Consider the following 22,897-nt stretch of genomic DNA (forward strand, 5'->3'; position numbering starts at 1 on the left):
ACAAAAGAGACACTGCGTGGGGCAGCTACTGGCGACGGCGTCGGCGTACACAAAGACGTCTAATCCCTTCGCCGGGAAGGCTGAGCGCGGTGCTTCTCCCGGACTGCCCGTGGACTGACCGACGAGACCCAGTGGCGACGACGGCGGGGCGGCGGCGCCGCTAACTCATTACCCGCGTGCGCCCTGGGCAGCAGACAAAGCCGAGGGGCGACACGGCTGATTTGTCCCTTCCACCGAACTGAAGAGGTCACCGGTGTGAGCGGTCAGCGCTCGCGTCCCCATCGATCAGGATCGTCACTCAGCAGCAAACGACCTTTGGGCCTGGGAAAACAGTTCGCGACTCAGAGACGCCAAGTTCCTCCTTGCCCGTGTATGTGTGTGTCTGTGCGGTGTGCGCCGTCACGTGGGGAGGGCGGAGCCAAAGAAGACGCTAGCAGCCCATTGGACGCTCAACCCGAGATCAGATTCCCTACCTGGGTACCTGGGGAATCTGAACTGCATTTAAGCAGCAATCTGTGGGGTGCCAGATCATCCTCCCTCATTTTCTGACTTTGGTCTCCTTGCTACTGTACAAAATGTAAAATAAAACGTTCCAGCTTTGCTATTCCTCCCGAAGGCTTCCCTCCGTAGTCTGGCTGCTTCGCCCTAATGCGGTGAAGACCCTGGTCCCGATTCCCGAGCACATCAACTGGTTGGCAGCGGTGGGATGGTCTGCGTGGCGTCCTGGCTCCGGTATGGGTAAGTGCACGGTCTTGTCTCTTTGAGTTTTGCCAGGTTGTACATCTTTGGAATTTGTAAACCTAGGTAATGAAATGTGGCTCCAGAGATTGCCTGGGAATCTTCTCTGACCACTAGTAGAGACTAGCCGTCGCTTGGGGAGCAGACATGGACTGGAAAAAGCTGCGCAAACCGGACCTGGTTATGATATGCGGGAAATTGGGCATTGATTGTGGGTCTATCCGTAGGAAACCGCTCTTAATTGAGGCAATTGAGGCAAGCGGTGCAGACGCGGAGGAGATAGTCGGATGTTGGGAGTACATTCGGGAGGAATTAGAGAAGGCACAGAAACAAAAGAAGCGAGACGATGAAGAAAAGAGGAAGCTCGATCAAAAGATGCGAGAGTGGGATGAAGTAGCTCGACAAGAGCGGGAAAGAGAGCTGCGGGAAATCACACGTGAACTTAACTTGATCAAAATGCAAGGAATTCGATCTCGATTAAGTGTTTTCAGGACAGGCGGTAATATCAGGACTTTCCTTGAAAAGTTTGAAGGAACTTGTACGGAGGAGCAGCTGGACCAAGGTTATTGGTCAATAATGCTGCTGGGTGTCCTCCCGTGTGAATTCGCCAACATATTAGCGCGCCTGTCGGACGAGGATGCGAAAAACTACGCGAAAGCTAGAAGTGCGCTCCTCCGAAACTTTGGACTTCCCGCAGAGGTCGATCTCAAAACCCAAAGTGACTGTGGTAGGCTACACCACGACAGTGTCAGCGACCGACTTAGGAGCACCGCTCAGTCGCCGAAAGACACGAGGGCTGCTAAGAAGTGCCGGAATAGGGCAGGCTTTGTTCTAGAAAGAAAGGCTACTTCAGCAGCAGGGACCGATGATTTCGGTCACGAAACTAGCAAACAGTGCAGATCCGCAAGCCGCGAGGGCTCGGGGGATAGAGTAAGCACTAAGGCTAGGAGTGAGAAAAAGTGCCGATCCGCAAGCCGTGAGGGCTCGGGGGATAATCAGGACACTAAGGCTAGCGAAAAGTGCATATCCGCAAGCCGAGAGGGCTCGGGGGATAATGTAGGCACTGCTAGCAGTAAGGAAAGGTGCAGCGCGGCGGTTTTGAGCCCAGAGGAGCGTGCACTTTCCGGGAAGAAGGCGGCCGTCTCTAACCCTGAGGCAGATGCTCTGTTGATAAGTGAGGTTGATTGCTGCGATCTAGAGGGTAGCACACAGGACAGAAACGCTACCTTAGGCGAACAGCGTGGTTCAGGTCCAGTTGCAGGCCAGAGCGTTAGTGTCGTAAGCTCGAACAGCAAGCCTCGAGAGAGCACATTATGCCCAGGAGAGAGTAAAGTGCCGATGAGACAGTTAGATACTGCGACATGCAGTGACTCGCCGAAAGCACGAGCCCATTGTTTAAAATCAAGTGGGAAATGCGGCTCGGTGCTGCGTCAGAGAGAAGACGCGGAGGGCGAGGACACCGCGAGAAAAGGAGGCGCGCAGGGCCGATCTGCTAAGGCAGTTTTCAGAGGGCGGCCGCGCGCAGGGAGAACCAAGCGAGAGCGTGCTCTCCTGAGAACAGACACAGTACGGGCCAAAGACACTGGAAAGCTAAAGGCCAGCCAACAGTGCAATCGGCCGAGACGGTCACCGCGGCACGCCAGATGCAATAGACACCGCACAAAGGCAAGTCTGACAGGGAGGGTTCAGATGAAACGAAGGCCTCTCGACCCATCGTGGCGACGCTGCGGTAGTTCTTGCGGGACGAGCGTAGGTTGTAGCAGGCCACAGAGAAGCAAGCATACCTACCACCCGAAAGAGCATAGCAGAACGCGTTTCAGTCTGAGGCCATTCTTGAATCGAGGGGGGAATGCTCGTAGGCCTTGCTTTCTGAGATCGTCCCCCTCCCGCATTCTTTTCAAATCCTGCTCAGGTGTAGGAGACGTGCGGCCGGGGTGCGGAACAAATCAATGTCACGTGGCGTCTGGAGCCCGAAGAGGTAAACGCGCATTTAAGCCCATCGGCTTTTGTCCGGTCTCGGCGGCCCCAGCTACTGTTAGTCTGCGACCGCGCCGAGCGCGGCTGAAATAGGACCCCTCGTGTCGCGACGGGGGTAGTTAGCAGATTCCGAGAATGGGTCTCTGCTGTTTGCTTTTTCTTTTTTTTGCTGCTGCGTGTGAGCACATGTAGTTTTTGGTATGGTCATTAACTTTTGCAGCAGTGGTCTAGCGGTTCTTGTAATGCTAATGGTTTGACAATGCACAGGTAGTGCTTATGTATAGCAGCGTCCGCTGTCACGGGGTAATGCTGGAAAGACGGGCCATTGTAGGACACTGGCATAAGCGCCTGGAGTCTCTTTGTTTAAGGATTAGACCGATTAATGTGAGTTGGGCTCCGATATTGAGGAAAGCTTTGGCAGGTTAAGCAAAGGTGACGGCACTATGCGGTCATGCAAATGAGGGGAAGTAAGCACGCTCGTAATTCTAATGGTAATTACGAGTTGTACTCCATTACAAAGAGGGCGAGAAAACTGAAACGCGAGGGCCTCAGCACGTGTTTTCTCCGTGGCCCTATTGGAAATGCTTAAAGTTCCTGAGAAAAACAGTTTGGATTGTTTTCTCCGCATTTGCATCTCTGAAGCGTCACCGTTTTGTTCCTTTTGTCGTCTAGTTAGAGCGGTTTTCTTTGTTCAAAATTCTGAAGCGAGTGTCTTCCAGTACAAAAGAAAACACAAAATTGGCTCAACTAGGTCCGGTAGGCCAGCTTTCCAGGCATGCGCTTTCGAGCGAGGGCTGGGGGTGTATCAAAATTTACAGCATTTGTCTAACCTTATCCGAAAACCTGGCAGTTCTCTGAGGCTGGCCGTGTGCTGCCCTGCTGGAGGTATGGGCTTAGCGTAGGCCTGATCACTAATGCTCCGTTTCGAGGACCACTGTAAGATGTGCAGGGCTTCCTGGCCGACCTGTCGAGCAGAAGGACTCGGACACTGACGTACATTCGTGGTGCACCGATCAGCTGCAACCACTTCGTGACGTCTTCTTGGCGGCGGACGGACTGTAATGATCGGAGGCCCAGCCAGCGGAGAACGGCGAGACAGTCAGGCGTCATCAGGTATGCGGCCAAAAGCGCTGCTGTTTCTCGGAGAAGACGCAAGGAAAAGCTGGCCTGGAGGCGGCTTCTGGCTCGGCGTTTGCGTGGACAAAGGCTCTAATCCCCTCCGCCGGCGATGCTGAATGCGGCTCTGGTGCCGGACTGCGTTCCTGGGGACTGGCAGCGGAAACAGGCGAGCCAGACCGGCGTCATCAGGCTACTGCGACGGAAAGCGCTGCTGTCCGGGGGAGACAAAAGAGACACTGCGTGGGGCAGCTACTGGCGACGGCGTCGGCGTACACAAAGACGTCTAATCCCTTCGCCGGGAAGGCTGAGCGCGGTGCTTCTCCCGGACTGCCCGTGGACTGACCGACGAGACCCAGTGGCGACGACGGCGGGGCGGCGGCGCCGCTAACTCATTACCCGCGTGCGCCCTGGGCAGCAGACAAAGCCGAGGGGCGACACGGCTGATTTGTCCCTTCCACCGAACTGAAGAGGTCACCGGTGTGAGCGGTCAGCGCTCGCGTCCCCATCGATCAGGATCGTCACTCAGCAGCAAACGACCTTTGGGCCTGGGAAAACAGTTCGCGACTCAGAGACGCCAAGTTCCTCCTTGCCCGTGTATGTGTGTGTCTGTGCGGTGTGCGCCGTCACGTGGGGAGGGCGGAGCCAAAGAAGACGCTAGCAGCCCATTGGACGCTCAACCCGAGATCAGATTCCCTACCTGGGTACCTGGGGAATCTGAACTGCATTTAAGCAGCAATCTGTGGGGTGCCAGATCATCCTCCCTCATTTTCTGACTTTGGTCTCCTTGCTACTGTACAAAATGTAAAATAAAACGTTCCAGCTTTGCTATTCCTCCCGAAGGCTTCCCTCCGTAGTCTGGCTGCTTCGCCCTAATGCGGTGAAGACCCTGGTCCCGATTCCCGAGCACATCATCATACATAGGATTGCCGCGTGTCTGCGCATGGTCATACCCGTTTAAACCTTTGCATATCCTCCTATCTCACCATGTCAACCGGTGGCGGACCATCAGGTTAAAGTGGTTTTAATAGAACCGGCAGCACTGCCCAGAAATACGATCCGAATACGAATACGATGCGATACGAATACAACACGATACGACACGAATACGATACGAGTACGACACGAGTACGATACGAATACGATACGATACGAATACGATACGAATACGATGCGAATACGATACGAGTACGATACGAGTACGATACGAGTACGATAAAAGTACGATACGAGTGCGGTACGGGTACGATACGATTACGATAAATGCCCCGTGACATTTCAGGGTAAGGTCCTTTATAGCATACAGCCGCCACACGCTTAAGAACAAGCTTTAAGCACCTCCCCGGTTCTCCTGCACAGCAAACCCAGCTCTCTGTAATGACCGTGCACTGCCTTTGCTATAGGTACAAGTTCGCTTACACAAAACCGTCAAAGTTTTGTTTACAAGATGTGCCCGTCTCATAAGAGATGAAGGCGTCTCTATGGCGTCCGGTTAAACTACATGAGCGGTTCTGCTAGCACTGCTTCGAAGCGCCGTCGCGTCCCAGACTAGGCTAACTCGGAACAGCTGCTAATAAACGCTATCTCTGTCTGTGCATAGATGGAGCGGTGTTGCAGTGTCCCGAGTGTACCTCCCAGCAAGGGTTTAGGCCGCCCCAGCTGCGCCGCCTGAATTACTGACTACATAAAACTCGCCATAAAGTTGGCCACGGACCAAGGCATTAAAGCGGGGAAGATGGAGGTCGCGCCGTGCCTCGAGACAGCGGGAAAGGAGGGATAAGGACTCTCTATGGCCGAGCCTAGCTGGGCTTAGCGGACAGAACGTACGACGACGGTCCCGGTGCCGCTGGTACGCTCCATCAACTGAGCCCGAAAATCTGTGACAAGTTTACAGCGAGAGTTCCGAATTAAACCGTTCCAAGCCAAGAAACTCGCCGACTGCTGTGGTGGTCGGTGACGAGGTATATCGAAAAAAAAAAAAACACTGAGGCGCCATTTTTATGCACAGCTGTAAAAGATGCCGTGCACTGTCGAGCTGAACGTGACTCGTGTTCGCTCGCGTTCGCCGTCTCGCACCAAGAACAGTCGCCGAGATTCTGAATGCATTTTTCAGCACTTGTATTAGGTACTGTAAATTTTCTCCCGCGCCAGCCTGCCTTACAATAGGCCTTACAATACCAGCCCACCTTACTATGGTCGCTGTTCATTTCAAAATATGCAATCATATTGGACTGATTCAAAAGCGCGAATATACCGAGGGGAATACACACTTCGCCGAAGAGAATCAAAGAGAGAAACACCTGCCTTCAATTGTTTACGCAGTTGGGCTACCGCAACGGCAGTTCGCGCCGGACCTCGCGTGTTCTACACGCATTTAATCCATAGAGACGTGTTTTCCAGGCCATTTACCAGCGACGTCGTGAGACGGTCACGGTTCGGTGCACAGTACGACCCCACAGATCTTAACCCGTTGCGTGACGCCATCACGTCCGTTTCGGGTTGCCGGGCACAACTCTCTACTCGCTGTTATTACACGACCATAAAACACATGCGTCTACCGATCCCCGCTGCAGTTCAAGGGTCGCGACAGCCGCCACATCGGCAGTGATGTAATGACCCCTCGGACGAGACACGACCACCCGTGTAATGTTCCGTTTCAGAGTGCCAAGGCGAAGCCCTGGTGGTCGGCCAACTTCTTCGTGTCGGAACCGGTGCTGTTCGGCACGTGGGATGGAGTCTTCACCACGTGCATGATCCACTTGTTCGGCGTCATCGTCTTCCTGCGCTCCGGTTGGATCGTGGTGCGTGGACACACGTCGTCTAGCATGCACATTCTATGCCAAGCAGCACGTGTGCTTTGACTGCATCCGAAACATTGCTTCTGAGGAAATGAAAGACGTAGTAATTGTCTCATTTCTCGGTGAACACCTCAACCGCGCCATCAGGGAAGGAATGCAGGATGGAGTGAAAGAAGAAAAAGAGGAGGGAGCGTAGTGGAGGGCCCCGGAATAATTTCGACCACCTGGGTATCTTTAACGTACACTAACATCGTGCACAGCACACGGGCGCCTTCTGTTTTTCGCCTCCATCGAAACGCGGCTGCCGCGGCCGGGTTCAAACTCGGGACTGCATCCCCCGCAGTTATACGGCCGGCAGCAAACGAAACAAGAGAGAGGAAAGAAATTAACCTCACAACCACTGCCCTCCATGCAAATTAAACATCTGTCAACTAACGCTGTGAAGTTACCAGTATACCTACTATTGCTAGAAATGTATATTCCAAGGTGTAATTTAGATGCAACTACTACGACGTTTTTATTATGTACTACGTACTCAATGCTTGTATATTTTCAGCGAGTAACCTAATAAGGAATGCCTGGCCGCACCGCGCCGCTGGCACAGAGAGTAGAAGCCGACCACTCTGTTCCATGGTCACATGTAGGCGCCCATGTTTACTCTGGACAAAAGGGTCGCCTGTGTAACTGTGTTTGCAGTAGTAGCTTAAGCTAATGCTTTTAGTGTGCGACGCAGTTCGGGATCACCTTAGTATTTTTTTTTTAAATCTGAATGCCATCAGTATAAGACCCGCAGCTCCGATACTCTGTAAAGTTTTGTTTCTTAATTCGCTGCTGCCGTTGTCGTCATGCAACGCAGGGCAACGCGGGCGTGGAGCACGCCCTGCTCATGGTGCTGGCCACGGTGGCCGTGTGCAGTCTGGCCGTGCTGGCCGGCATCGGCATCTGCGAGCGCTGCCACCTCGAGTCCGGCGGCCTGCATGCGCTTCTCTCGCACATACTCGGCGTGCGGGTGGGCGGCGCCGCGGCACTCATCTACTGCTTCGGACAGGTATACCTCTCACCAGTGCGTCGATCGGCTCCCCATAAAAGAAGGCCCCTTAATGAGCAAGCAGATTTTAGCCAGGGTGCAAGAATCCTGTGTCATACTGCAGTTGATCCTCGTTATGACGAAGTTCCGGTGATTACTTCGTTATAGTCGTAGCTTCGTTATAGCCCGCGTTTACCGAGCTTCGCTGAGGAATCGTCATTCCTTCGTTATATCCGTTATTTCGTTATAAACCCTTTCGTTATAGTATAGCATTACTGGGAACTAAATACAGCAGATAGTGAATTTGAGTTTTGGAGTACACTTATTGAAGTCGTCAGATTTTCCCCCACAGAGATAGCAGTTATACTGACTGATGTGTGGCAGACACGTGTGGTGCACAACCTGCTCTCTGTGGTGGCTGCTTGTAGCTGTTGAGGCGGACATAGACAGATGTCGTGAGGCCTCACGTAGAGGTGTTGTAGACAGACTGCGTACCTCCCTTTAGTGTGGTGCGCAACCATTCCCTTCGCACCCTTGTCTGAGCGCAGGCGGTGAGCAGCGCGCTGCACGTGATGGGCTTCGCCGAGTCCATGGGCCAACTACTCAAGATGGAGGAAGATCCGTGGCTGCAGCGGGGCATCGCCTCGGCGCTCGTCCTCCTGCTGCTCGGTACGATATACGAGCACACCACGCGTTACTCAACAGCGATGCAAGAGTGCTCTATTTGTGACACCCTGAAGTCGGAACCATCGTCGACAGTATAACTAACGCAGAAGATGGCGTTACTGAGCTACTTGCCACCAACAAGTAAAACGACCAACAACTACGCGTACTGTTTTCGGAACACCCTATACGATAGAGGTTTATTTACAAAGGCAGAGACGTCGCCCTCAGTTATGGTTCTCTGGCCTGCCACACTTGGGGGTAGAAGTGGGATACGAATTAAGGGTGACGATGTGGACAGAAGAGAATAGCGAATATGCATGTATATACAATCACACCGCTAATAAGCCGGACCACAACCACGAATCGAGATCGCACGCTATACGTAAACAGCGAAGAACGTTCGAGCTTTCTGGAGAGACTTCGTAGCCTCAAGCCAGTACGAGGTCCCCTAATAGTGGCTTGCCGTCAAAACCGGCCAAGGATGCTGCAAAGTTCCTCAATAGACCTTATGCGAAATGCACTGCCATCTAGCGGTCGCCGCGCGCGTTCCGCCATGTTGGAGGATAGCCGCCGTGTTCACGGCACGTACTGGTACACGCTCGTCGCGCGCGCTCGAGTTTCACCGCCTTCAATATCCTCACATATTGCTCATTGCCTTGCTGTACGCAGAAGGGTCGCAAAGAAGCCCAGGGAAAAAAGGCAAGAGGGCTTGATTTGAGCGCATTTCTATTTTTGGACTGCGATCCCCGACGTCCGCGGCACAAATGTTGCAGAACCGTCGCTACATGTCGAGACATCGCGCAACACATTTCGTTATCGCCATGTAGCAAATGAAATTAGAAATAAGGTTTGTAGACACGAAGAAATTATCACACAAAAGCTGTTTTTCTGCTGCGATTTCCCGTGAAGTGCTGCGATTATCGGCCTCGCAAGAGAGTAATCGTGATCAGCTGTTCAGTGGTACGGGTCGCGCTTTGTGAGAACCGTCGCTCCTAGAGTTATCCGCCCCAGCGGTTACACGCGTTAGTTTTTAGTGCGAATATTTGTTTCGACGGAAACACTAGCAAGGGTCAAGTGCCCGTGGCACAGAACGTTTGCGCTCTGCAAGTCAGTCAATCGTTCTGTTAGACCAGGGAAAGGTGCCTATTTTGTGGAGCTACGGCTTGTATGCGTGTAGCGATTTCACTGAACCGGCCGGTTTCCACGAAACCGTGTGTTGTGTGTAAAAAAAAAAGAAAGGACCGTAAGGGCAGCCGCTCAAGCGGTACCATAGTTCCAACTAGTAACGGGAATGCATAACGCATATAGAATCCTCCAAAAATATCAGTGCACAACTGCTTGCTCGTCGTGGTAAAACCATAGACACTGCTGCATTCACGGGCTACGTGTTTTTAACGGCGCGATAGTCCAAGAATGGTAAGCACTTGTGTAGTGGGGTCGTGCGGCGACCCAGGGGTCTATGTGCCCGGTAATAATAATAAAATGTTTTCTCTCTCGGTCTAGGGCACTAGGGCAAACTAGGGGCTCTAGAGCACTAGGGCAAACAAACAAATGCTGTATGAACTTTTCAAGGAAAATGAAAAGCATCGCATGTTTAGAGGCCACTTTTTTCGACACTACCAACATGAGCGTGAAGTTTACTATCGTTTGCTTTCGGTGCCTACACAACACACAGAAAACGCAACCACAACAACAGCAATTCAAGCAGCACGCCCGTCCGCAAAAAGTATCGAATCAAATAAAAACTGATTCAAACTAGACCGAAATGCGCACATTTATAGCCGTAAACGGAAATTACACTTGCTTCGTACATTTCTTGGTGTTCAGTGTCGGCAAACTGACGTAGGACTCCGTGAAAAACTTGTAGCTCCGTACTCGGTGGCTTTCGGAAAGTGGTTTGGACGCGTAGTAAGTGTCTGCGAAGTCACTTAGAAACTTGGGCAGCAGAAACACGTCGACTGACCATTCAGTCATGTTTACAGGCTCAAGTGACAGTAAATAAGATTTTCGAGCCAGCACAGCAGTAAGGAAGCTAACGCAGGGCACGCCGAAATCCAGACAGCAGAGGCGGAACGAGCTTCTGTCATCCTCCAACATGGCGGATTTCCACTGGTTCTTCTTTTCTCCGATAGATGGCAGCAATTTTGCATAAGGTCTATAGAGTCTGAATCGGAAAGGTCAACTAGAAAAGTGAATGCTACGCTCCACTGGGGCTACCGCAAATGAATAATGAAACATATATCTGAAGTTCTCATGTCCAAGATTATATCATTGTGCTTTTTTTCTTTCATGTGTTCCTTCGCACGACTGTGACGCATTTTTTCCCCCAGGGATCAACGTCGCCGGCGTCAAGTGGGTCGTGCGGCTCCAGTTCGCCCTGCTCATCATATTACTTATGGCCGCATTGGACTTCGCCGTGGGAACATTCGTCCGCTACGACACAGGTGCGCCGGCTGCTGAGCCCTTGCAAGTAGAAGCATCTTCAGCGCCCCATATAAAATGGGTTCACATGACCAAAAGGTCATATTAACCCATAAGGTAACCACACAGCTTGGCGTATCTAGCGGTCGAAACTGGATTGATTTTCATTGTAGAGTATTTACGCTTAATTATCACGTCGCAGAGCATGGCGTGACGGGCTACGACCTGGCGACGCTAAAGAACAACAGCTACCCTCGCTACGGAGAGGGCCAGAACTGGTTCACCGTATTCGGAGTCTTCTTCCCGGCCATGACGGGCGTCTTTGCTGGCATCAACATGAGCGACGACCTGAGGAACCCTGTGCAGGACGTGCCTGTCGGCACAATGGCTGCAGTTGGAACTTGGTACGCACTACAAAGTGGCGCGAACTGAACGAGTTAGCCACGATCCGCCTTTACAATCGTACGCATTATGACAGAACAGTCCAGGCGATGCTCGAGAGGGAGCACCTTAGTGCCTGTCCTGTCGGGCCTCTGATGCGTCTCGGTTCGCGTGAGACTGCTAAAGATGGCGCCGTATCGCATGCAGTATAGATGGGCGCGACAACATTCTAGCTGGTGAATACTACAGAGGCTTCCTTCCTTCCGTATAGCCCCATGTAAACTTGTGCCATTCCTCTTTCGATAAGGATCGGCCCGCTTCCTTTAAAAGGCAGCAGGGCTCAGGAAAGAGACCATGCACTCCATTGGCATTGAAAGGTTGATAGAGGCGCTGGTTGAGGGAAGCGGCTTATACATGGAGATGGCACCCACCATCCTGTTACAATGACACATCCACAAAAGGCACTGTCATGGTCAGGAACTAAACCCGGATGTGACTGTTGACCTTTCTAAGCCATGTGCTTATCGTGTCGTATCACCCATCCACACTCCTCCGCAGTCTCTTCCTGTACCTGGTGTTTGTCCTCGGCCTGGGAAGCACGTGCCAGCGCTGGGCACTCACCTCAGACTACCTCATCGCCGAAAAGGTAAGCACGTCATCTTATAAAACGCAATTAAAAAAAAAGTTCTTGGGAGAGGCACATGAAGGCGGTTCTTTGCAGGCCTCTGCCATAGGCGTTATGGTGCTGTCCGGCCTGTACATCTCCTCCATGTCGGCCTGCTTGGGAGCTCTGTACCTGACGCCTCGCATTCTGCAGAACATGGCGAACGACGGAATTCTACCCTTCAGCAAGCAGCTAAGCATCGGAGTAAGAACTACCCCTCCATAAATGCTTTTGCGCTTATATTCACTGTCTCAGCTGAACTTCGAACAGGCTCATTGCTAATCAGGAGTCACGTACGGCCGCATTTTGATGGAGGAAAAATGCAATCACTCAGCGCCGAAACAAATACGCAGACCAGCGATTATCAGACCTCGAGTGCGCTTTTAACAGGCACTGTTTGCTGAGGGTAGTCAAAAGCACGGATTATTTGAAGTAGGTAGCTTAGCGCTGTTCGGTGTTATGCGACTGTGTGTATGGCTGAAGAGTTCAAAGCTAGTCAAGTTGATCAACTCCTCGCTTGAAAATTACTTCGTTACAACGGTTGGTTTGCGATTACAGTAGATGACCCTTACAGCAAACAACTCACAGCAGGGGACAAGCCATGCGACCAGAGAATGACACAGCATCCTGTCCTACGACTGGGCGACTGCTTGCTTCATGAGCTCCTAATGCTCCTCGTCTATCATGCAAGGAAAAAAAAAAAGCCGCTAACATTCAGTCCACTGCGCGAAATCACGAATTATGCCTTCGTGCTTGGAAGCAACATGCGGCTCTGCCTGTTCTGCAAGTATAATCATGGACAAAATTTTGTGGGAGGATTCACAGAAAAAAGAAAAATACGCTATAACGAGACGATTTTAAGCGGACAGTGCTAACTCTCGCGGCTGGCACAGGTTAGGTTTGTATGTTACTTCCTATGAAAGATCAGGCGTCAGTGAATTACAGCGTGCCAGCAGATATTCTGCGCATTACTACACTATAGAATACACCATATTGTGGTACGCTACAACCAAGCCCTTCGCCCTCATTGGCGCCACCCGCAGAAGGGCCCCAACAAGGTTCCGGTGGTGGCGCTGGTGCTCTTCGCGCTCGTCACCTTCCTGTTCATCCTGGCGGGCCAGGTGAACACGCTGGCACCGCTGGTCACCATCCCGTTCCTGCTGACGTACGCGTGCGTCGAGTACGCCTACTTCTCCATGGCCATGACGTACGACATCCAGCGCAGGCGCAACGACCGCTTCCGCCAGCAGGCGGCCATCATCCGGGCGCAGTCCACGGACAAGGCCAGCTACGGTGCGCTCGGCGATGCCAAGGTTCGGACTCTGCACCATACTTCTCTCATCTAACCGATAACTGCAACCAAAATATGCTGGTCTAGTGTAGTTTTGTGGTTCAGTATTGTATCAGCCTGATAACTATATTTGACTTTCTTGGTCGTCCTCAGGAGACTATAAACAATTAGGTCATCTTTACTCTCCCAGCGTCACGCCGAGACCAATATATCACGACGCCAAACACTAATTTACAAATGTAGCTGTCAGTCACCTAAGTGGCTGATCTCTTTATGAAACTTGTTTGCTTTGGGAAGCAGCAACGTGGAGAACTGAACGCAGGCGGCGCGCCTGTCTCCAGATGGGCAGACCAGTGCCAATTAAGTGCTTCCGAAAGATTAAGGCACGTGCTTTTCCAAAGGACTTTACTCTGCAGAGGACCAGCAAGGCAAGCACACCCTTTGGTGTTTTCGCGCGAAAGCGCTACTTTACCAGCAAAGCTGAAAAACACGAGGTATGTGGGAAGCCTCAACCTTTGACGGAGCACCAGCGGCGGAGGCCTTGCGCAGCTCCTCCGTCGCGCGGAACCGGCACACACCCCCCTCCCCGAGCGTCCAACAATCCCGACCCCGCTGAGGAACCCGAGCCGGTAGCCCAAAGCTATACAGACATTCTTATCTACTACAGAGGGATCAGACGAAAATACCCGCCCCCACACAAACAACTCAATAGAGAAGACGCCGTAGCATGGCGACAGCTACAAACGGGAACATTCCCGTGCCTAAACATGCTAAGTAAAATCTATCCCACGCAGTACAAGAGTGTGTGCCCGTGGTGTGGAGACAATCGGCCCTATATCATACCACATGGGCTGGCCAGAAAATAGACGAGCTGCCCATAATAGAAAACCCGAGTGCGGAACAGTGGGAGAGGATGCTATCCAGCGACATCCTGAAAGTCCAACAAGGACTAGTAAGGCGTGCACGCAGGGCAGCTACCCTCAGCGGAGCCCTGGACTAGGGGAACTGACCCCGATGATAAGATGGAAGACTCCATCTGAAGCCGCAAAAAAATGTTGTAAAATAGAGCAAATAAACGTTTTCCACCAACACCACCTGGTTGGGGAGAGTGCGGGAGACTCGTGCCGCCGCTGGTAGACCGGCCGCGGGGCCGCCTCTTCCACGTTCCCTCTCTCGGTCTGCCCGCAGCTGTTGCCCCGGAAAACGGACTTTCGCTTTGCGTCACTGGCGCGCTCCGCCCTTCCCTTCCCCGACGCGCAAGAGCCATCGGCGCCGAAATCGCGAGACACAGGCACATCATCGTCCAAAAGAATTAGGTTACTTCATATAGATAGCTAGCACCTCGAACCGCCGTTAGAGCAGCCGCCATGTTGCCGAAGCAGGAGCACAGTGGGAAGCTAGCGAGTTTGTATAATCCGCTTATCAACCCCTGATCCGTGAAAGATATGCATGGCTCGCTGTTATGGTCTCAATGACGTCACATGCAAGCAAGCCATCTATAATTATGTTTTCAATTTCGCCTTTGAGGATATCAACAGTTGTGTCCAGGACGCATACAGAGACACCTTTCACAATACCTCCTCCCTTTTGTTGCACAAGCAAGTAGTGATCTTACGCAATTCACCTCTAGTTTCAACAGTGTGAAAATCGGTATTGTACGCTTGTAAACAGGCCATGGGGACATACACGTAGGACTCGTCACCTGGTGCAGGTTCCGACCAGTGACCTGGACCAGCTGTTTCCAGAACGCGTCCATGACAAGACAGCCACACCACGCGACCACAGCAGTGTAACCACGACAGAATCGCCGGTCACTTCGCCAGACGAGCACAGCTCTATACGCAGCGCGGAGAGCAGGGATTCGAACGTCGACCAAGCTAGGGACCAGCAATCGATGACTGACAAGACTCATCTACTCTCCAAAGGTAAGGGAGCGGCAAGCTCAGGACTACTGCGACTGTGCTGCACACAGGGGGGTTTGTAAATTGTCCTTGTAAAGGAATCCAAAACGGGAACCACATTCACGTGGTTGATGGCCTGAGGGAAATATAAATGCCACTACCACCAGAAAAAACACAAGGCTTGTCAAGTGTTCACGACTGCCACTGCTTGCCAGTGACAGTAGAATTTAGTGTCCAAAATGATTTGCTACTGCAATCAACATTTGCAAAGCATTTTGAAACATGCACCTTGATGGCAGCGCAGGCATTCGCTAGGGTGGCCAATCAAATAAGAAAAATGCCCTGTTGGTGGCTGACTGTTAAAGTGTACAATGTCATCAGGGATGGATTGCAAAACACAGCATGCCAAAACATAGCCCCTGAAATGCCCACAGCATGATTATTCTGCAGGGCTTTTCTCAATCAACGAGTGTGTCATGGCCAGCAAAAGATTCAAATGAACAGCTTATGCAGTGTTACATCAGTGTGCACGCGAAGCACACCCATCGCACAATGCGACACGTTGTGTGGATTTAGTCCTTGCAAGAAAGGACAGAAATGGAAGTAGCACCGAATTGCTACGCGGAGCTGTCATGCCTACAACTTTTTTTCGTGCTACACGCAGTGCTTTTGTTTGTTCTGAAATTCATTATTACAGCGCAACGACGGCACAAAACAAGAGGGGGACACAACAGCGCTTTGTGCCATCGTTGCACTGTAATAATGAATGTAGGTAACCAACTCGCCCAAAATGTTGTATTATTGTTCTGAAAGTTTCTCCAATACAAGCTATCCCGAATTCATCTCACAACAGAAGCAAATTGTACAGAGTCCGACCCAAGAAACACTGTTCCCTAAAATGATGGCCACTCTTCATACAAGTCGTTAAACAAATCTGCACTTCTTGGGACACTAACCACTGGCTAAACTATGCTCATTTCAGGCCGAGGCCCATGGCCCGAGATATCCAAGAAATCGAACACCTGGTATGCGAAGCTCTGCAATCGCTGGATTGCGGTGCTTGGGGTAAGTCTGCGAGCTGCTGGGAGGATAAGTATGTGTGCCAGCCTCACACCGTATCTCCCGCTTGCTGTCCCCAGATATTCATAAAACTGGCTATTATGTTCCTGGTGCAATGGGGATATGCACTGGCATCCATCTTTCTGCTGGTGTTCCTCTGGTTCTGTATTGGAAGGACCAAGCCAGGTGCTTTCCCAGGTAAATGCTTGACTGCCTCATGACATATGCTGTTATCAAGTGGTACAAGTTTTGCAAGAAGCACTGTGCTGAACAGTGAGATTTCTTACTTTTGCAAAAACAAACACTACAAGGCATATTCATAAACTCTGTATTTGGCTTTTCAATCTTGCAACACTGTCCTTTGGGCAAGTACATAAATTCCAGCCAATGATAATGCAAAACCAAGGAAAGAAAGCAAAAAATGAAAGATGTTGCTGATTTGCATTATGCAACACTTCATTGTTACAGTCATTAAAAAAAAAAATGTGCAAGACTCAACCCTTGTCAGATATTTGCAGGCCAACTTGTGTCAGAACTAAGCTCCAGAGCACACTGCATACAACAAAAAGCCACTAGTTTACAGCAGAAGCTTTCATGACAAATCTGGCTAGCATGGGCAGTGGACGCGTACAAATTGAACTTGTGTTTCTGTACTGCATTTACAGGAGTCACCGAGTTCAAGCTGTTCCCATGGCTGCGAAATTTATTCTTGCGGTGCATAGGGTGAGTGCTCATTTTAACAGGAAATAACGAGGAATGACAGCAAAGACAAGCCATACAAAACCGTGGTTAAACTTGCAAAACTATCAGTGAAGCACTTTGGTAAAAGGTTACTTACGACTCCAATCAGTGCACCTTAATATCAGCCACAGCGACATTATTTCACATGCTTTTTGTACTCACAACTGGTAAGCATAGGCGTCAGGAAAAAGAAAAGGCTACAACGCAGGCAAAGAAGGAAACTGAATGCTAACAGTGTTGTTTTATGACACTATACACAGTTAAGCTGTGTGTTGTCCCAGTCATCAGACAACATACACGCACCTAAGCATTTTCCCAGCAAGCATCAATGTATTTTGTGTTGCATTTAGTAACCAATTGTCACACCTGAAGGCAACGCTAAGCCTCGGCCAAACATGCTTTACTCTGCTAGCCACCCAAAAGAAAGCTTCAAAGTTGTGTGGTAAAATCCTTTCTGCTCTTCCACATAGGAGAAAGCCAACGGACTATGAACAGATAGTGGTAGCCCCTGCGTGCCCTGGTGTCTCAACGATGGAGTCCCAACTGAACGATGAAAACGTAGATTATGCATCGCGGCACCGTTACCATCACTCAACCACCCTGCAAACATCGTCCCACTTTCAGCAACACTGCGATGACAGTGAGTGAAACGTGAAGGTTTCAGGCATGGTGGAAGCCCAAAGAAGCTGCCAAAGGGTGCGTTCATGCGAGCACACCGCTCTACCATCAGTTCCCAAGGGCAAGATCTCAAGGAGACAAGAACTGACCGACACTTGACCTTTGTTCATCATTCCTGGTTACAAATGGATGTTTAGCTCAATGTTGAAGGCATTTCACACATCAGCCACAGAGGTCACGGACAGTCAAGAAGAGTCTGCTGACCTGCTTGTGGTGAACCCCAGCCTGCAACCCACGAGTGCTTCTTCAACTACCACAAGATTTGACTGAACTGTGCAGGGCAGCCTGCAAGTGCTTACATACGTAACACATTTCTATTACTACAATCAAACAGATTTAATCGAGCAAAGTGAACTTCATTGTGAGACATCCTTTAAAGCGTGTTTAATGGGTTTCTCAACCTCTTTGACAATTCTCGTAATGCTGGAATACATGAACAGTCTGTCATCCTTCCTGAAATTTTAGACCAATGTAGACCATATTTTCCTAAAGCTTTTAAAAGTGGGAAAGAAAACACACTTCCACCACAGTGTCTGCAACAAGCTAGCCATTCATTTTATGGCACACCCCAGTGGGACAATCGTAGCTGGAGCTACATTTGCTGCTTCTCCTGTCACCAGGGAGACAATTGCTCCTTCCATGGTACCAGGATAGCTGATGCGTTTCAGCAAAGAACAAGAAACAGCCCGCTCTTCATCAACCTAACACTGACAGGGCACTCGCCTGCTATGAAAAACGTATCAGAAGTGGCATTTACGATGGGTTCTTGGTACTTATTAAAAACAAGCGTATCATTCCTACTCATGTGCAATGCACATCAGAGCCCACAAAGTGTCAAAGTCTGCGTGTATATGTGCATGTAACGTGCGTCTTCAAAATGGAAAAGCCCTTTCCTGCTGTGAAAACTGCAACAGCTTCATGTGAAGAAAGAGTGAGATGTACAATAAATTATGGTTATGTTGACATTTGTTTTCGAAAACGTATTCTTTGGCATTCCATGTACACTTCACTGTAGCACAACCACATCGCCCAACAAAACCTGTTGGTCAACTGCAAGCAGCTTCAGGTGAAAGAGATTACCCACTCCAATTTTAGTGGCTATAGACACAGCCCTCGTGACACTATCAACACTGATCACATTTATTTAGTTCACTTAACTAACATTCCACACTATGCCAGAGCCTTCGAATGAACAATAAACCAACAATAACGATAGCAATTCAGGGGTACATATAATCAATCAATAACGCTTACTTGGCTTTTATGGGGGAGTGGTGGGCTCAATGTTCAGGAACAACGTCACCAATAAACCTGATCAACACATCATAAGTAGATCAACTTCTTGATCAACTAAATGAAACACACTACATTTGGCCACTTGCCAATTCGCTGATGAGTAAAGTCAACGAAAGAGAGAGTGCTATCATTTAGAGACACTCCATGTCATTGGGAGCGTCAAGGTCTCTGTAGGTGATGAGGTTTCTCGGTTCCCCACGCAGACTTCTGAAACGAAAACATGTGGGTGTCAAACATTCCTCCGCGGCAGCCACCTTCAGACAGTGAAGCCAGGGGTTGAGGAGGGTGGCAGGAAAGTTGCAGCCACAGTCAAGTAGTAGAACATTTTTCTTTTTCGGCAGAGAGCAAAGAGGCAGTGGCCCGTTTGCACTGATAGAGATTTACAATGCCAGCATGACGCAAGCACACCCACATCCTAGGCCACCTTGGTGTAATAGTAACCTACACACTCAGCTAGCACGTCTGGTTGCTAAGTTTCAACCACAACTTTTGCTGGCACTCCCAACCTTCTCTCAAAAGTAGTGGCTGTGATGGTGTACTTGAGCACAAGCCTCCCAGTGTTTCGTACCAAGCACGTTCGAAAGGAGCCGTGACAATGAATACAATGCCCGAAAATGTCATATAAAAGGCAAGCAATGCTTCAAGCTGGAAAAGTATCCAAGGCTTTCAATGAAAAGGCCACTAAGCATGCTATACAGTCAGTGTCTACGGCAGTGTGATACCGCCAGGCAGTGGCCAGAGCTGGTGAGCGAGTTTACGGAAAGAAAGGTAAGTTTACAAAAGGTATTTGCTTCCTCTTTTATTGACAATGAAGACATTTGATAATGGTTGACACTCGGATGACGACAGACCTAACAATGGGGTTAAGAACCGAACAGCGGTTTTCTCTAAAAGTTGCAACACACAACGCTTGAAATACTAATGAAAAAAAAAAAAGAAACCCGCACTCCCACACGCGCACGTCAACTGTACCACCGCAGCACCAGCCACCAGATGAGATGAAGTTATTACACTGAGTTTCAAGTCGCCAATAAAGCGATGAAAAAAGAAAAAAGGCTAAGTAAAATGAACGAAAGATGACATGGGTCAAGAGAGAGCTGCCATTAAGCAGCCTCCCTTCCCATCTTCCCATCTTTCCTTTTCCCGCTAAAAGAGTTCCAAGTCCTGTGGCTCATCAAGATCATGATATCCAATCACTTCCCGGGGGTCTGAGCGGAAGCTGAAAAAAAGAAACCGAAAACTTGTCCGTTTTCTCTCGTTTCGCACTCTTTCGGCTCCTCACCAGGTTGCGGTGCACTCGTCACAAAGCACAACCAACACAATATGAAAATGGAGGGCTCCATGAGTCACGTAGCCCCTCCTTGCAGAAAACGAAACCTTAGTGCAACAACACACCACCGAGAACTCTGGAAACTGCCAGGTACGCAAAGCCATCTGTCACACATAGCCATCTTTGTTGCATAACGTACCTATGCTCCATCTGCCACATTGTATCTCACACAGCGTTCAAAACAATTATAGGCTTTATACCCAAATGTTCACCTCTGCAAAAAAAGTTTTACTGCCTCGACGCTTTATCCTGACAAATGCAAGGTTTTCTTTATCAGTAACTCTGCGTGCTACAACAGGCAGGTCAAACTCTGTCTCTCATACCTACCGTATAAACTCGTGCAAGGGCCACACTTTTTCAAAATTTGGGTGTGAATTTTGAAGGTGCAGCCCATACAAGTTATCCCTCATCTAGTCCAAAACAGGAAACGCAGCTCATACATGGGTGCGGCCCTTACAGGAGATTATACGGTATTTATCCCCTACATGAAGTTTGACTCAACAATCTTTAGCTCAGTATTTTTAGATACCAGACTTTAGCTACCAGAGCATGGTTACAACTAAGCCTGCTTTTATACTAAACCCGATAGTTGTGTTGCCTTCATTCATTGTATTGTAGGGAGTAATTGCTCATTAGTATCAATCCAAGCGCAGCCATACAACTACCAAGGAAAGCTATACAGATTTCTTAAATAAAAACTTCTAGTTGAAAACTTTCAAAAATAAAAAAAATTATTAAAGCACAGTCATGTGACCGCGCTTGCTTTGGGTGCACTGCTAATGAGTGATTACTCCCTTACTTCACATATGCTGCATCATGGGCGATTCCCGTAAGAATTGGAATAATACTGTATTCCCATGTTAGAAACAATGCACTAAGCATAATGCACCTTCTCCCATTAGACATACGCACAGGGCATATTACCCATATTACCGTATTACTCAGGTAATGAACCTACCCCACACTTTTGTCGTTGAGAAGCAGTTTAAACAAGAAAACTATAAGATATCCTTTGCACTGAAATACTATCAAGGAAGCAGAACCTTCAGACTGCTAAGCAATTTAGCGAGCTCGAGATCGGGAGTGAAAATGCATATTATGCACTCATAACCATTCGAGTTTTTTTTAAAAATCTTGCGTAAAAAACGTGCACCTTCCTCGGGCTGGTGCTCAAGCATGTTCGCTTTATCTCACCGTGATTGCCCGGTGTGGCCAGCTATCACAAAATTGCCGGATCGCGCTGTGATACAGCAAACACCTTCCGAAGTGAAGGAAGCTAAACACTGCCGACAAGAACAAGTCTGACCGCATGCTTACAGGTGGACACATGATATGAAATTTCACCCCCCCCCCCCCCCCCACCAAAAAACAAATCTGTTAACACTTTTTTCCCTCAAAATGAATCCTTCCCCGAAAATGTTGTCAACTTTTCTGGGAAAAAAAAAAGTAGGTTCATTACGCGAGTACATACAGTATAATAGTACTATCAATGTGCATATGTTGCCCAAGAACCAATGAAATTTTGCTGCTTGTGCACACCGAAGATTGAGCAAAATAACCTGCGAAGCTTTTATTGACAGAATCCCTTAAAGGGATACTGAACCAAACTTTTGGAGCTGCTCTTTTAGATGTAAACAAGAGCTTGACTGCTAAATTTGATAAATCCGACAAGCATTTTAGCGAAAAAGGCAGATAACACGTTTTTTTTTTCGCGACTTATTGTCGTATCATTGCACCTGGCGGCCGCCTGTGGAAGCTGCGACTAGACGTCATTACACCCGCGCGCCCACCGTTCCCGCAGAAGCACGATCGCCATCGCGTTGGCCACTCGTCGTCTGTCTTCGTCTGCTCACGGCGTACACAGATATGTCAAGACGTTAATCGATGCTGTCTACATGCAATAACCGTATGCACGCTTACGATACGCTAGATGCAGCTATTTTTTTCCGGACCTTACGCCATTTCGAACATTCTCACTTTTAAAACAGAGGCGCGATGATGTTTAGACTAGTGGCGCCATCTGGTGGTTAGGAGGGGAACCATTGTTGTCAACAAACCGACGCCCCTCAAGCCTAAAGGTTGCAGAGTCGTCGCTCTAAATAAAAAATAAAGCAAATTTATTACTCGCACGTTTTCTTATCGGCGACAGGAGGCAAAGCGAAAGACCAGTGGCCCATTTATGGCCACTGAAAGGCGCTGCAGAAGGCAGTTACAACGACGAATCTAGTCCGAAGCGAGTCTTCATGCAGCGAAGGGCGCCGCCATATTTGTCGCTGCGGGAATGCCCAAGCGTGGTGCCATGACGTCACGCTGTTCGCCTCGCGCCAACCGGGAGGGCTTGGCGCGCGCTCGTGAAACATCGAAAATAAAACCACCCGCCGAAAAATATGCGCAGTGGCGACTAGATTTCAGTGTAATCACATTCCGAGAATCTATTTTCAGTGTTTTTGCTCAATTTTAAGATTTTGCTTCAGTATCCCTTTAATCTTACGCCTGTGTCATGGTACTTTTGTTCGTACTAAGCAAGTGTTATAAGAATGCTCAATTGAGTTTTTCGTGAAAATAAAAAGAAACGTGTGCAATAGCAAATAGTGAAATCCTTAAAACAAAGCAAACGCTATTTCTGGGTGTTGTTCGCATTGTAATACCTCCTTAACATTATTTTTTTAAAGCACTGTTTTGGAAACATATGAGTGGTTAAAGGCAGCATGAGGAGAACATCCCTTGAAAATGTGGTTGAAACATAAAATATACTTGGTAATAAATATGAATCCTTAAATAATAAAAGCAGACCAAATTGCTAAAAATTGACC

The 22,897-nt window shown here is 49.4% G+C and overlaps 2 protein-coding genes across 6 annotated transcripts in view; one reads left to right on the forward strand and one right to left on the reverse strand.

The window, feature by feature from the left end:
* The window catches only part of LOC149358663 (solute carrier family 12 member 8), a 55,489-nt gene extending 37,257 nt beyond the window's left edge, over nucleotides 1-18,232 (forward strand). The window contains exons 3-15 of the mRNA XM_089570825.1: nucleotides 6,492-6,632; nucleotides 7,486-7,677; nucleotides 8,205-8,325; nucleotides 10,653-10,766; nucleotides 10,946-11,147; nucleotides 11,683-11,770; nucleotides 11,846-11,992; nucleotides 12,832-13,101; nucleotides 14,791-15,004; nucleotides 15,963-16,045; nucleotides 16,120-16,237; nucleotides 16,705-16,762; nucleotides 17,251-18,232. Coding sequence (XP_089426951.1) covers nucleotides 6,492-6,632; nucleotides 7,486-7,677; nucleotides 8,205-8,325; nucleotides 10,653-10,766; nucleotides 10,946-11,147; nucleotides 11,683-11,770; nucleotides 11,846-11,992; nucleotides 12,832-13,101; nucleotides 14,791-15,004; nucleotides 15,963-16,045; nucleotides 16,120-16,237; nucleotides 16,705-16,762; nucleotides 17,251-17,428 — 1,926 coding nt within the window. The 3' untranslated portion in view covers nucleotides 17,429-18,232. The remainder of the gene's footprint in view (nucleotides 1-6,491; nucleotides 6,633-7,485; nucleotides 7,678-8,204; nucleotides 8,326-10,652; nucleotides 10,767-10,945; nucleotides 11,148-11,682; nucleotides 11,771-11,845; nucleotides 11,993-12,831; nucleotides 13,102-14,790; nucleotides 15,005-15,962; nucleotides 16,046-16,119; nucleotides 16,238-16,704; nucleotides 16,763-17,250) is intronic.
* Nucleotides 16,354-22,897, reverse strand: part of Ars2 (arsenic resistance protein 2) — a 35,851-nt gene continuing 29,307 nt past the window's right edge. For 3 of the 5 annotated variants that reach the window (XM_089570822.1, XM_089570823.1, XM_089570824.1), the window contains one exon: nucleotides 16,354-18,961. In XM_089570822.1, coding sequence (XP_089426948.1) covers nucleotides 18,886-18,961 — 76 coding nt within the window. In that variant the 3' untranslated portion in view covers nucleotides 16,354-18,885. Of the gene's footprint in view, nucleotides 18,962-19,540; nucleotides 19,974-22,897 lie in introns of those variants that run through there. The other 2 variants (XM_089570821.1, XM_089570820.1) reach the window with 2 other exon arrangements.

The sequence above is a fragment of the Amblyomma mixtum genome, chromosome 2 (assembly GCF_055824585.1).
Source record: "Amblyomma mixtum isolate Tamu chromosome 2, ASM5582458v1, whole genome shotgun sequence".
NCBI lineage: Eukaryota > Metazoa > Arthropoda > Arachnida > Ixodida > Ixodidae > Amblyomma > Amblyomma mixtum.